At 37.6% G+C, this 14,917-nt stretch overlaps 2 protein-coding genes across 5 annotated transcripts in view; both read left to right on the top strand.

Annotated features, from left to right (window-relative positions):
• The first annotated feature begins 2,709 nt into the window (after positions 1 to 2,709).
• On the top strand, positions 2,710 to 6,209 carry LOC103156669 (cornifelin homolog A-like). Of its 4 annotated transcripts, none has more exons than XM_007578801.2 (5): positions 2,710 to 3,338; positions 3,851 to 3,886; positions 4,015 to 4,131; positions 4,827 to 4,981; positions 5,688 to 6,209. In XM_007578801.2, exons 3-5 carry the CDS (start codon positions 4,026 to 4,028, stop codon positions 5,805 to 5,807), a joined length of 381 nt encoding a protein of 126 aa, XP_007578863.1. In that variant the 5' UTR covers positions 2,710 to 3,338; positions 3,851 to 3,886; positions 4,015 to 4,025; the 3' UTR covers positions 5,808 to 6,209. The 4 variants fall into 4 exon arrangements, with proteins under 4 accessions (XP_007578863.1, XP_016520005.1, XP_007578862.1 ...); XM_016664519.1 differs by having other exon boundaries at positions 2,711 to 3,343; XM_007578800.2 differs by lacking the exon at positions 3,851 to 3,886 and having other exon boundaries at positions 2,712 to 3,338.
• Positions 6,210 to 10,805: 4,596 nt separating this feature from the next.
• LOC103156670 (UDP-glucuronosyltransferase 2B31-like) overlaps positions 10,806 to 14,917 on the top strand; it is a 12,128-nt gene continuing 8,016 nt past the window's right edge. The window contains exons 1-2 of the mRNA XM_016664524.1: positions 10,806 to 11,007; positions 12,448 to 13,991. Coding sequence (XP_016520010.1) covers positions 10,846 to 11,007; positions 12,448 to 13,991 — 1,706 coding nt within the window. The 5' untranslated portion in view covers positions 10,806 to 10,845. The remainder of the gene's footprint in view (positions 11,008 to 12,447; positions 13,992 to 14,917) is intronic.

Here is a 14,917-nt window from a genome sequence, read left to right on the forward strand (position 1 = left end):
TCAATGGTCCAGGTGTGTTAGAGAAGGAACCATCTAAAGCTGCAGATGGTAGCTCTGGAAAACTAGACTTGGGCAGCCCTAGCATAACTGTATAAAAAAAACAATGTTAAAAATAAATTAAACACCTCATATTGTTAAATAACTGATTTTATGTATTGAAGTTTTAAATATTACATTTGAGTTTCCATGGATGTAAAATTACTGCTCAGTTTAAAAATTACAATATTTAAATCAGTGTTTAAAAGTAAGCAAACAATTAATAAAAACAAGTCACATGGGCAGACATTATAGACTTTACGCAGAGATTTAGTCTCAGAGGTAACTGAAATCAATTAATTAAAAAAATCCTTTCTGAATATCATGTCATGGTCTCTGAACTAAATGCGTCTTTCTGACCGGGAGCTGACGGCGTGTTGAAGAGTTATGGACCGGACGCTTTGGAGCGTCTGGTTAGGAAGCGCATTACAAACCTTTGGTTGAAATGGCGAGTTAAATTCAAGTCTCCATTACAGACCAGAGAAAACTAAAGAGAAGGCAACGTTGTGTTAATCCATTTGAAGAGCCGCCAGTTTACCTTGAGGAAATAAATGATGATGCAAAAGTTAATTAGACTGTAACATGCGCAGTCCACTGCTCAAGCACAAAAATTTCAACTGAGGCTTGCACTCAGAGTACAGACCATGACAGCACAGAACCTTGTTGACCTTTAGTAAACACCTGTGATGAATAGAACATGCAAAATCTGTTTCTGTCTGGTTTCGAACCAGAGACCTTTAGCATGTAAAGCAAACGTGATAACCACTACACTACAGAAACTCATGCTCTTTGCAGTGTTCCTGGTAGATGATCCACATTTTGTTAGAGAATAACGTCAACGATGGGCATGGAACAATGTCAAATACTTAAACCACAGATCCTCTCAGAGAGCACAGTAACTTGAACAAACTGTCAGACTTATATTTGTGCCTAATTTCACATTACAGTCCATAAACAGCCTGGGATCAAAAAAATGTATTGAAGATGTCATTAGCAGAGACAAATGGTTCTACAGAGACTTGGCTAAATGGCTAAAAAATAAAGTCAATACTTACAAATAAAAGATGGCTCAAAAATAAAATTAACACATTAAAATAAAAAATATCTCTGGAAAATAAAATATGATGTATGTTGTTTTGAAAAACATTGGAATATAAGCCCTTTATCAAATCTTCATTGTGGTAAGATCATGTAAGTTCTTCTTAAATCCATGGAAACTCAACAGTTTGTAAGGTAGGTGAGTTAGCTCAGCAGGTTAGAGCACCGTGCTGGTAATGCTGAGGTCATCGGTTCAAATCCCGTACTGGTCACTTTGTGTCTAAGGTCTTTCAGACAATCAACACTTCAAAATAAATAAGGGTTCAAAAATAAAAGCAACACTTCACAATTAAAAAATGGTTCAAAAATAAAAGCAACACTTCACAATTAAAAAATGGTTCAAAAATAAAATCAAAACCACAATAAATAAGGTTTCAAAAATAAAATCAACACTAAAATAAAAAATGGTTCAAAAACAAATTCAACACTTTAAAATAAATCAATGGTATGATTGTAACTGTTCCTGTCTGTTCAGTCCATAAACTAAGCCTGGGATCAAAAAATGTATTGAAGTCATTTCACTTTTGGTTGAAATGGTGCGTTAAATTCAAGTCTCCATTACAGACCAGAGAAAACTAAAGAGAATGTAACGTGTTAATCAATTTGAGGAGCCGGTAGTTTATCTGGAGCCTTCTGGCTTCACGTTACCCAGGAGAGGAGCGATCTGTAGGACGCAACATCGGAGAAGCCAAACCACGCAAAAAAAAAATAAATAAATAAATAAATAAATAAAAATAAAAATCCTGGTAAAAGCTCACACCGGACCGCACAGGGTAAAACACTGAGTTCAGTTGATCTGTTTGGATCAGACGGATCCAACTGACTGATGAATTAGCCCAGATTTTTCTGCAGATGGGAACCAGGAGGAAGTGCGTTCAGACCCCAGCGGGTGAAGTGATGCTAATTTAAGTGAAGTCGCTCAATTTAATTTATTAAAAGTTATTGGGGTGGTTTTTGTCACTACGAGGAAAATGTAGATGCATTTATCTGCTTAATCTGTGATGGGATCTGGATTCACGGTGAATATTAACTAAACCGCATAAAGGCGATTAAATAGCCGATGTTAATATGATTGTAATTTCACGGATAAAAATAGTACATGACCGATTGTTTGTTTTTATGTTGTCGGTCAAGATAAGGATAACAAAAATAGTCTAGCTCGACCTGCCGCCCTGACACCAACTCACACACACCTTCATTCACATTCTTACTCTTAATTTTTCTTTTCTTGGACGTTTTGATGTTAGCTTGTCAATGTCTCAGTTTTATTCGCTGGGAAAATCAACAAGCAGCTTAAGGTGACTCTGCTGCTCTCTAGTGGCGAGAAGCCGTAATGTTGGCTGGTAACAATCGGAATGCATTATGGGAGATGTAGTTTGTAGTCAATTCATGTTCAAAACGTATTTTAAGTCAATCATCGGCCTATAAAATGCTGGGGGTGTGTGTCGGGGGGCACATAAAATGACATGGCGGGCCACATGTGGCCCGCGGGCCTTGAGTTTGACACGTGTGTTAGAGCGTAGAGCTAGCATGACAGCAGCGTTAGCTGCAACAGACCCAACACGTAGTTTGAAAAGTAGCTTTCTGTTTTATAACAAATATATATTTTTCAGAAAGACTGACATGTTAAACTGGCTGTTTCATAAAAGATTTTTGCAAATAAGCATTAAACTGACTTATTGCACTATTTTTGTCATTTTTAGCAAGCATTTTAAAAAGTCAGAAATATTCAAAATTGCTGGAAAAGACCAGTTTAAGCGTTGACTAATAGCTGTAATACATTTCTATCCAATAGCTTGCAGTATCAAGCTACTTTAGGTGGGATTATTTTTGATGCATTGTTCAGCACAAATATACAAAGTGCTTCTTTTCGAACAACTACAAACAAAACATCAGCACTGATGTGAGAACACAATGACGTAACGGATAACCTGCTTTTATCACTGTTGTAGACGCCATGGTGGTGGAGGACATTGTTTTACACAGACATGTTTAACAATGAAAACAGTAAAATAGGTTAAGGGTGTGGCTATTTAAAAAGAACAAGATCTCTGAGATTACAGTTAAAAATACTTTGACTGCCTCATTGTCTGACATTGGGCTGTCATTTTGATGATCGCTCTCCAGCTGGACAAACCAGTCGTCAAGAGGCTTCCTCTGCCATGTTTTCTAGCTTCTCAGGTGTAAGACTTTCTGGACCACAGGTGAGGTAAGACTCAGAGAGTAACCTTAAATTTCTGAATCAGGTTTAGGCTTTAGATTATTTCTGTGTGTTTTGGATTAATACTTGGCACATCTGCATCTTGTTTGGTAATAAAAACCCTTCAGAGAGCAGAAGTAGATCACACCACAACAACATGTTTTCTCTAGATAAAGAGTATTTTACTTTGTAGAAACATTTCAGTAGTTACAACCCAACACATTTAAAACTATAAACTAAAACAAACCGCATTTTTTAAACTCTTTTATGCAAAAACGCAGCCATGCTGGGTATTGAGTATCCAAAAGCGACCCAAACCAACCCCCGTGAAAATGTTTCCCACAAACTGTTGGGTTTGTGGGAAACAGTTGTTGAACTGTTTGTGCCAACTACCCTCAAAGGGTAATTATGTTTTCGAATAAAGCCAGGTTGGTTTGGGTTGCTTCTTTTAAAAACATTAAACTGCTGAAAACTGATGTTTTTCTTTTTACCTCATCTGATGTTAACATTTGTTAGGTTATCTGAAACATTAAAGAGACAACAGAACAAAAAGTAAGCTCCATTATGTTCTCTAGAAATATAAAGTATGTCTGCCATTTATTGAGTTAGTCTGCGTCATGTTGAGTAAAATGTATTTAGAAACTTAGGGCTGTTATTTCCTTTTTATTTCCTTTTGTCAGGAGCTGCAGACATGTCTGCCGACGTTCAGGCAGCCCAACCCCGGGCGTTCACCATGACCTCTGCGTCCAAGCAGTGGTCCTCTGGCATCTGTGACTGCTGCCAGGACCGCTCGCTCTGTGAGTACCAGTCAATAAGAACAACCTCTAGCTCAGCATGTTGAACAAGCTGAAGATTTTAGAGCCTTAAAACCCATAAACCAGAATATAAACAGAATGGTAACACATGATGCCAATCAGGTTTTGTCCTCTAGAGTCAACTTGAGCAGAAAGCAGAAGTTATTTTACCGCATCGGTTTCTTTTCTCTGACAAAACTTGGTTTCTGATAAAATTGGTAATAAAGATACAGAATGAAAGATCAAACCACGAGAAGACAGAGGGCAAATAATGAGCTCTTTTAATTTCTAACCACATCAATACAAACGTTGAATTTGGGACGTCAAACTGAAAGTATCAAAAGTCTGAGGAGAAAACGGAGAAAAAGGAGACCTCCAAAACTAAATAGCAAAGAGTGAAAGGACAAATGAAATGCTTCAGGATGGATGGATGGATGGATGGATGGAAGGTTTAATGAACGGATGAACCGATGGATGAACAAACCGATGGTTGAGTTGTTAGACTATCTGCTGACTCAGCGTCCTCCAGGCTGATCTGGAATCAGGGCGTCCATCTTTAGATGATAATCAACCCGTCCTCATGTGAGGACAGAAGCGTCTCGTCTCTGATCTCTGAAGTCACCTGTGACCTCCTGGGTTCACCCAGCAGCCTGACCTTTCACCCTGACATCATCAACCCGCCTGTCCTTCCTCTGCAGGTTGTTACACCTGCTGGTGTTTTCCCTGCTTCGCCTGCCAGACGGCCAAGGAGGCTGGAGAGTGTCTCTGTCTCCCCCTGCTGGACGCTTTCGGACTCATCCCGCCCATGGCCACAGCACTCCGGGCGTCCGTCCGCCACCGATACGGCATCGAGGTTTGTCATTATAATGATATCTGTGACTTTTTGTTTGTCTAATCCAGTTAGTTTTAATTAGTTTTTAGAGTGTGTCTGCTAGTTTTTATTAAATATTGTTTGGATTCAGTTGAGTTTTTATTAGTTTTTTCATATTTTGTTTTTCTTTCATAAAGGTCAAAGTATTGTGATTAGGCATCAGCTGGGTAATGAATATCCAACAGACACCATTAAAACATTTTATTTAATTATTGTTGAAAAACAAACTGTTTTTTTCTCCCGCCATTTTGCGGACTACGCCACCAGGTGGATTATGGGATGCCGTAAATTGCCCACAACAGACACAAAAATTTATTTCACATCAGTTCGAAATGCTAATAAACAGATTAATAAACACAAAACAACAAATATTAAATCTATAATTTCAGTATGAATTAATTAGTTTCATAAACTCATGAATTATTTGCCGTTTTTATTTATTCCAGGCGACGGAAATATTCTCCCAGTTTCAGTTTTTGTTATGTTCTTAATTTTAGTTAACTATAGTGACCTTGAACTCATCCAACCTCTTTATTAGTTTGTTTATTTGCAGAAAAGAGTCAAAGTGTTCCCCAGACGGCGGCAGTGTTTATCTGACCTCAGATCAGTCTGAAACCTGTTCCAGCTCACATCTTGAACTCCTTTAAACTCTTTCTGCTGGGCGGATTTTACATTTTGTTCTCCCCAGGGAAGTGTTTGCAGCGACTGCGTGTATGCGAGCTTCTGCGGGCCCTGCACCTGGTGTCAGATATCCAGAGAGATTAAGACGAGACAAAACCCGGTGGTGTTTGTCAGCACGGCCATCTGATCAGAACTAATGGTCCGCTCCCTCATCAACAACTCGAGAAGCTGACGTCACAGCCGTGATCACAGAGACGGCACCCAAAGAGTTGCCACGCTTGATTGGATTAAGAGAGAGGGTTAGGGTTTCCAGAAACATCTGATTGAACATTGAGTAAAAAGGAACAAAGGATGGAAAATAGGGAAATATTTAACTATCAGCCATCCATCCACACACTTTTTTCTCTTCATTGTAGAAAATACTGATTTCTTCCACACATTTTCTTTTGTTTACCATTTTTATGTAATGGTTGAACAAATATGCATGTATACCTGGAAATATAAGGCCTATTCTATGTCTTTTAAGTTAAAAATATTCAATATGCAACTGAAACAGTTTATATTTCCTAATAAAGACTGGAAAAAAATAGTTATGTTTCCATCAAGGTTTATTATGCACACACTAATACTATGTCCAACCCTACTGACTTCCCCGAGTCATACCAACATGACATTGGCATTTCAATATCTTCCATCCAGGTTTCTAAGGTCCCTAAAATGCCGAAGGTGACAAACCCTCAACCATACCTCCAACTCTATAGACAACCCCCCAACCCTACCTCCAACCCCACAAACACTCAACCCTATAGACAAACCCCCCAACATTACCTCCAACTCTATAGACAACCCCCCAACCCTACCTCCAACCCTATAGACAACCCCCCAACCCTACCTCCAACCCTATAGACAAACCCTCAACCATACCTCCAACCCTATAGACAACCCCCCCAACATTACCTCCAACTCTATAGACAACCCCCCAACCCTACCTCCAACCCTATAGACAAACCCCTAACCCTACCTCCTACCCTATAGACTCCCTTGAGTCATACCGACATGACATCAATCTCAGTAGCTTTGGACTTATCTTACATCCAGATTTCTGAGGTCCCCCAAATGCTGCCAACTGCTGAAGCTGATGTTAGGCTGTACTTAGTTTTTTGAGTGATGATGCCAGAGACTTGTGGGAGTTCTGGTGTGTTTCACTTAACAGTAAACACCTGTAACCAAGTCACAGTTCATGCATGGCGTCTGAATCAGCTGTGTGAAGAGAGACATGCGAGCTGAACTGATCCGATTCATGATGCTGAACAATTAGAGGAAGGAAAAGCCTCTGAGCTGGCGAGTGTCTCCAGGGAGCTTTGCTCACATATCTGGGCTCGGTGTCAAACTTTGTGCAAGGTGTGGCGAAAATGGAAAGAGCCTCGTGAGGAAAACAGTAATGATTGTTTTTATTTGCAGGCCTTCCTTTGATTGAGTAGTCGCCATGGCAACAAATGTGTCCAAGTGCTTCAGTCTCCAGTACTTTGTTGAGACTTTAATGTGTGAAAATGTCTCATTGGACGACAAAAACTTCCTACAGAAGAAGAAATTGGTGATTAGAAGGAAGTTTAACAATGTTTACCTATTAAATTGTACATTTCATAAAATTAGAGATGCATCATAATAAAACAGTTCAATGAAATTAAAAGGTAGTTTTTGCAGTGCAGAGTTTTATCAGTTTGTTCTTGGTTTAATCTTAAAGTTGATGTGAAGGAATTTTATCAACTTTCTATTTTGGGAGTTGCGCCGCCTCTCCAGCAGAGGGCGGCGTCACAAATCAGCAGATTAGTTTCAACTTGTTGGGCCTTATCTGTGGATAAGATGAGATTTTAAACATATCCTCACGAAAAACAACAACAAAAAACACGTCCTTTATAGTTGTTTTATAGATGCAGTGATATAAAAAAATCTGTTTTATTTTTGCTTCTCTGACCCACATATTTCAGATAATCAAACCATTTTAAAATCAGATAAATATAACCAGGGTAAACACAACATGAAGTTTCAAAAGTAAGAATTTCAAATACTAAGAAAAAAAAAAAACAATCTGGACACTTTTATTTTCACAATTGATTTTATTCAAGTCAAGTCAGAACAAAAACAGAAGAGTCAGATTAGGGGTGTCCAAAGTGAGGGTCGTGGGCCATTTGTGGCACTTGGAATGATTTTATGTGGCCTTCGACCTCGGTTCAGAAATGGTACAAATTTAGTTAATGGTGATGCACTTTAAAGAAATTAGAGTGAAACTTTCATAAATCAAAAAATGATGCAGACAAATGAATCTTTAATTAACCAGAATTTTTGTTTTTGTTTTGTTCATGTTCATTTTTATAAATCCAGAAATATTTAGAGGCACTTATGTAAATTAAATGTTTTCGTTTTTAGAGTTCTAATTGTTGGGAATATATCTATATTTATTTCTCTCCACTTAGAAATCAGACTGTAACATTTAATGAAAATATTTTGTATTTAGAGTATCTTTTTTACATACTTTTCTGCAGCCCAGTGTTGGATGGATGTAGCGATCCAAACATGAAACTGATTTTTAATGATGAAATTCATCCTTTAAGCCTGACTCATTGTTGAGAGGAGGAAGAGCTGCAGCCTTCAGAAGCAGCTCCCACTTCTTCTCTGAGCTGCGGCTATTTTTACTTCTTATGCAAAATGTCAGCTTTCTTCCTGCTCTGACTGTTTGTGGATTATTTTATGTCATCTAGATTTGATCTGAAACTTTGGATTCCACATGCACAAACTATCTATGCTGTTTCTGAAAACTATTTGTTCCTACAGAGAATAAATAATGACGCCACTTAAAGTGAAAACTGAGTAGTTTATATATTTAGTGGAAGACTTGTAATAACTGGTTCCATTTATTTCAGTAACTTTTTTGAAAACAACAAAGCTTTACTACACTATGCTTTTTATTTTTACTTGATTAATTTTTTTTTTTATAAAGTATCGCTATTCTTATTTGAGTAAAATTTCTGGATACACTAGAAAAACACAAAAACTTGCTAAAAGATTATTGTTATCGAAGCAGACTATTTAACTTATAAGACATTTTCCCATGTTATAAGTGAAATAACATGCTATTGGAACTAGAACTTTTTTCATCAATATTAAGGAATCATTGACTTAAAACAAGCTGCTATATTTTGCTGAAAATTTACTTATGTTAGTTTTGTCTTATTTCAAATGTTTTGCACTGGAAAATAGACTATTTTTAGTCTTAAAAACATGTAGAAACTTTTGCTTGAGTACAAAATTGCTATTTTTCTCTAATTTTTGGTGGGGGGGCAGTTGGGGGGGTTGGATGTTTATTCCCATTTCCATCCACTAGAGGGCGCTCAGTACCAGTTCCTGCTGTAAGGGGGAAAAACCCTCCACTGAAACATCTGCTTAAAAAACTGAACTGCATGACTAAAACCGATTACATTCCACCACATTTTGACATTTCTAGTTACATTTTAAACTTTCAAACAGTAAATAACACCTACATGCTGACTATTTTCTTCATGGATGTTCTTTTTAAGCTGATTTAAATCAGTAGTTATATTTACTCAGATTCACTTACTTGGGAAAAAATGTACTTTTAGGAGTACATTTACTAAGCTGTACTTTTTACTTTTACTAGAGTGATTTTATTATGTATTGCTGCTCTTAATTTAGTAACTGTTCTGACTTCTCTATCCACTGTAACTTCAGTGAATGAAGAACAAACATGTTTTAACCAAAAATTCAACAGACACACACCTGCAGATTTTATTAAAGTTCCATATTGACCTAGAAAAATGTTTCTTTTGCCCAATTTTGTTATCTATATGAATCAATTTCATTTTGGTTCCACATAAATTTATATTTGTATTGGTATGATTATGTAATTCTTAAATATTAAATAATTTTATCAATTACTCAGGACTTGAGTTGTCTTGAAATACTTTTTTACTGTTGAGTAATTTCTTGGCTACTTTTTTCTTTTATGTTGTACTAGTTCTCTTACTGATTACAATTTTCTATGCTTCCTTCACAGTAACTTGAAATATCTGCATAAGTTTCATTTCTTTAAAAAATCAGCATGGCTTTAATAATTCCTAAAATTACAGTAACTATGCATCCTAAACCTGTATGATGAAATATGTTATTGCTAGCTTCTCCTCAGGGTTAATAGTTAACCGTAATGTTGTAAAACCTTTACAGCAGCCACCGTTTTATGATCTGATCACCTTTGTCCCACTCTTGTTGTGGTTTGTGTAAATCCTCAGAGGGCAAGCGAGCGAGGGGAGGGAAAGGCTGCGGCTCGCTGATATGACTGAGCTGGGACTTGATCTAACGCCGTAATCACGAACGCCTGTGTTATTTTCCCTCCTCTGTATGACCTTGCTGCTTCCTCCTTCACTCTTTCCCTGCCACTCCCGTCTCTCTCACTCTCTGGCCGTTTTCCAGCCTGGACTTTTCCTCCTGTCGACCTGAAATTCGGAAGGTTTTTGTTGTGTTCCAGAAGCATTGTTTGTGTGCAACCAAAAAGGATGTAAGAGTTGATTTGGATTCAGTGACCGGTTTGGAAAAATACAGAAATATAACCGTGCAGCAGGGCAGGCCAAATATTAGATAGGGTCTGGGGGCAGAACTTGATTTGAGGCCCCTCTTCCTTTTCAGAACATCTCTACCACTAAAATTGTCCCAGAATCTGGGAAAGGAGGTTAAGTTACATTTTCTGAGTTCCCTTTGATTAATGTTGACTGAAAAACAAATTTTAGTCTACAGTCCAATTTTTCTTTATTTACCTTTGTTATCCCACTGCAATGTATTGTTTTCATCCTGTAAAGCACTTTGAACTGTCTTGTTGCTAAAATGTGCTAAACAAATAAACTTGCCTACTGTTCTTTTTGTGCTAAGTTCATGTACATCATGTTGCTAACCAATGCAGTTTTCATGATATGTGTTTGTGTCTTACCTTTAACACAAAGACTGGACTTTGTTTCATTCAAGGTGTGTAAAAACTGAGTTGTGTGCAAATGGATTCAAACTGAACAGGCTGAGTGGGGAAATAACATGAAACAATGTTACATTTACAATGTAAATTACATTTATTCACCAATTTCAAAGGGAAATTGGTGAATAAATTCATTGTACTGCTATGTTCACATGACTAATATTTGATGTTAAACATGTCATGAACTCTGATGACGTCACCTTTAATCTACAAACTGGACTTTGCATTACAAACTGAGGTCATCTTTTTTCAAAAGCTCTGCTGTCTGCAAATAAGTATCAAATATTATCCTGGCTCACCAAGGACTGGCAGCACAAATTATACTCTGGGAATCGGGTTCAACAACAGTCAGGTGAGTTAATTAACAAACCCTTTATATGTATAAACAAACAGCACTAAAACTAAACTGAGTACTGATCAGTTATGGATCAATTATGCTTTAAAATGTACTATTTTCCATATTCACTGGTGTGCATATGTATATGTGTGCTGTGTTTCTTTATTGTCAATTTAAAAAATGTAACAATTACACAAATGTAAGAAGGAACCAGAATATTTTAAAAAATACACACACATACTGGTTTTTGACACTGTTTATGACCCATGAAAAGGAGGTGCATTATAGGCACATATGTGTTTATATAGTCTTAGTTAATAAATTAGGATAATTTTGAAAAGTTAATTTTTGTATTAACTAAATTCACTAGAAATACATTATATAGATCAAGGTTGTTCAAAGTGAGGTTTGCGGACCTTGCTTTTTTTGCGGTCCACCAGACAACAATTTAGGAATTAATTAAGTTAGGACAAAGCTACAACTTTAAAATGTAAATCACAAAGTGATAACTTTTTTCAAGCCTTTGGGTTTCTTTCTGTTGTCATGGTAACTAGGACCACATGTACTCATTGACATGCTCTAAAATTATACCATGGTGCATCTTAATATGCTTTTAATTGCTCTATTCAAACTTGGCCGAATACACCAAGTGTCTTCAAACAAAAACTGACCTAAATTTAGATTTTACTGCTGAGAATTGACAAAATAGGTTTTCACTTCCTTCATACTAATCCATTTGAGTTACAGAGTAACAACAGTGCACCTATATGACTAAAGGCAGGTAACCTAGCCTTGTTCCAAGTGAAAGTAAATGAGATAACAGATAAGTTACTCAGTTTACAGCTGTTTTACCAGTTTTGGCTGTATGCAACTTCCCTCCTTTATGGGGATCTCGATAAAATATTTGTAATTTGATAGTTCTGATCTCACATACAAGATAGACAAACAAACGCTTGTCAAAACAATTCATATAAGTGAATTTTTAAATTTGTTTAATTAACACCCTTGGTTTGTTCATGTAAGCATTTTTCTACCTCATTTGTTAATTTGTTGTTTACTTGTCACTTACTCAAAGTGTCTGAAAAAAGACATGAGAAAAAAAAAAACAACCCCCCAAAAAAAAGACATAATAAGAACAGCAAGAAAAACATCCAACAACTTGAATTCTTAACAGTCAAACTTCAACATAGAACACAACTTTATTCAAGTAAATTAGCACTTTAGAAATTATCTGGAAACATTTAATTGGGGGAAGTGCACTAAGCATTTTTAAAGTTTGCAAATAAGCTAAAATCAAAACAAGTAATTAGCTCAGCAATTAGCACATTAGTGGAAGTGTGGCCACCTCTACATATCATTAAAATATAATAGACCTATAGAACAAATGTGCTACTATTTGACTTTTAAGGTTAGCTAACAATTTTTTTTTCATTTTGTGCCTTTTTTCCCCCTCAGGAAATGTCCACCACTGCCTCTATATTCCTGGCACTTATCTGCTTCCTGTTACCCCCATCCACTTCCTGTGGAGGCAGCAAGATCCTGGTGGTGCCTGTTGATGGCAGCCACTGGATCAACATGAAAATAATTCTTGAAGAGCTTCACTCCAGAGGCCATCAAATCACAGTTCTACGCTCTGCCAAGAGCTGGTACATCCCCAGTAACTCCTCCATTTATACCTCCATTAATGTCCCAATGTTGGAGGATGAGGCAGACAGAGACTTTTACATTACAATGATCCAGGATGTCATGTATCGACGAAGCTATCCAAATTTTATACGCACGTTTTATCAACAGTACTTGCTCACATCTGCCTTAGGAGATGGTCATATGATTCTGGCAAAGTCAGCTGGTAAAATTTTGGAGGATGTTGTGCTAATGAAGAGGTTATGGGATACTAAGTTTGACTTAGTATTGACAGACCCAGCACTTCCTGTAGGGGTGATTCTTGGTGGTTACCTAAAACTGCCAATGGTCTATAATGTCCGCTGGATCAATACAGGAGAAGGTCATCTAACTATCGCTCCCTCTCCTGTCTCCTATGTTCCTATATCTGGAAGTGAACTTCACGATCAAATGGATTTTCAGGAGAGAATTAAGAATATGTTGCATTATCTATACAGTGTTTATGAACAGTACTTCATCATTAACCCAGCCTACACTGATCTCTTCCAGAAATACTTCCCTCCTGGGACTGACTTGGTGTCTTTGGAGCTCTCAGCTGATATCTGGCTTTTCAGAGCAGATTTTGTCTTTGAGTTCCCTCGACCCACCATGCCCAATATGGTCTACATAGGGGGGTTCCAGTGCAAGGAGGCCCAACCTCTGCCTGATGAGCTGGAGGCATTCATGAAGAGCTCTGGAGAACACGGGGTGGTGATCATGTCACTGGGAACACTGGTGTCAGCTCTGCCTCATGGGATCACAGAAGACATTGCTGCTGCTTTTGCTGAGCTCCCTCAGAAAGTGATTTGGCGTTTTGATGGTGAAAAACCTTCAACTTTGGGAAAAAACACCAAGCTGGTGAAATGGCTTCCCCAGAAAGATCTCCTGGGACATCCTAAGACTAAAGTCTTCATAGCCCATGGAGGAACCAATGGCATGTATGAGGCCATCTACCATGGTGTTCCTGTTCTGGGTTTGCCCCTCCTATTTGATCAGTTTGACAACTTACTCCGACTGAAAGTTCGTGGAGCAGCAAGGGTGGTGGAAGTCCGATCACTGACCAAAGACAATTTCCTGGAGGCTCTAAAGGACATCCTGGAGAATCCGTCTTACCATAAAAACAGCCAACGTCTCTCTAAGCTACACCGTGACCGACCAATGTCTGCAATGGACACAGCCATCTTCTGGATAGAGTACGTCATTAGGAATAAAGGAGCTGCCCACCTGCGGTCCACAGCTTTCAGCCTGCCTTGGTATTCCTACTTCTGCCTGGATGTAGCAGTCTTTCTATTAGCCATAACTGGAACCTCCATCTGGGGTTTCATCTTTGTCTGTAGGTTACTCTGCTGCAGGAAGTCTACCAAGAAGGCAAAAGCAGAATAACTCTGAGGAAAGTAGAGTAATTCACTAAAGAAGTAAAAACTTTATAGCAGCAATACATGTAGTTTAATACCGTCATGTTTTCTGAAAATATTTCTGCCTCATACACAAACTTGTTTTTAAATATTAAGACTCTTAACCTACAATTAAAATGTAATCAAGTCTCATTTTTGGACACAGACAAAGTCTTAAGACAGAAATAATTTAGCTGAAGATGTATGGAGAAAGCAAAGCACAAGTAATTATTTACCCATATGTATGTATGTATGTATGTATGTATGTGCAAGTTAATATCTGGGTATTACTTTTTATGTGGGTATTACATGCTCGAGTTCCACTTGGGTTGCTAGGTGACGCACTGGATTTAATCAGGGTTGCTAGGTAACGGCACAATGTGAACTAACAATCAGGAGGTTTTTGAAATACTTATTTTATAGAGACCAAAAATTATAAACTTATTGCCAAAAAACAGCTTGATATTTTGTTAAGCACTTGGGTTGTCTTTGGAAGCTAGCATCCATAGTTTTTCTTGTCTCCACTTTTGGGGTTACAACCAATCAGTGCCAAGGAAATCAATGCTGCTCCTGAATTGGGTGCTTTGCAAATGCCCCCTACATCCTGTACGTTCCATTAACTTATTTTATCTGGACATCAGGACAGAAGACACAGAATAGCACATGGTGTTCAAAGGAGCCAACTTGCTTTTTTTTCTGCCTCATACTCAGCTGTTCCTCTAGAAATGAGGAGAGATAGCAACCAAAAATCAACATTTTTGAAACTTAACTTAAAGTCATAAAATAATGTCAAGCAAAAATATTTGTTCCAAATATATATATATAAACATAAATTCCCTTCTCACCCTCCGTGGGTGGTCTCTTTCATC

Source organism: Poecilia formosa, unplaced genomic scaffold (genome assembly GCF_000485575.1).
Source record: "Poecilia formosa unplaced genomic scaffold, Poecilia_formosa-5.1.2 Scaffold492, whole genome shotgun sequence".
NCBI lineage: Eukaryota > Metazoa > Chordata > Actinopteri > Cyprinodontiformes > Poeciliidae > Poecilia > Poecilia formosa.

Coding starts and splice junctions, on each gene's coding strand:
- LOC103156669 (XM_007578801.2), top strand. CDS start 4,026: ATGTCTGCCGACGTTCAGGCAGCCCAACCCCGGGCGTTCACCATGACC. Junction 4,132..4,826: donor CTGCCAGGACCGCTCGCTCT/GTGAGTACCAGT, acceptor CTTCCTCTGCAG/GTTGTTACACCTGCTGGTGT. Junction 4,982..5,687: donor GCCACCGATACGGCATCGAG/GTTTGTCATTAT, acceptor TGTTCTCCCCAG/GGAAGTGTTTGCAGCGACTG.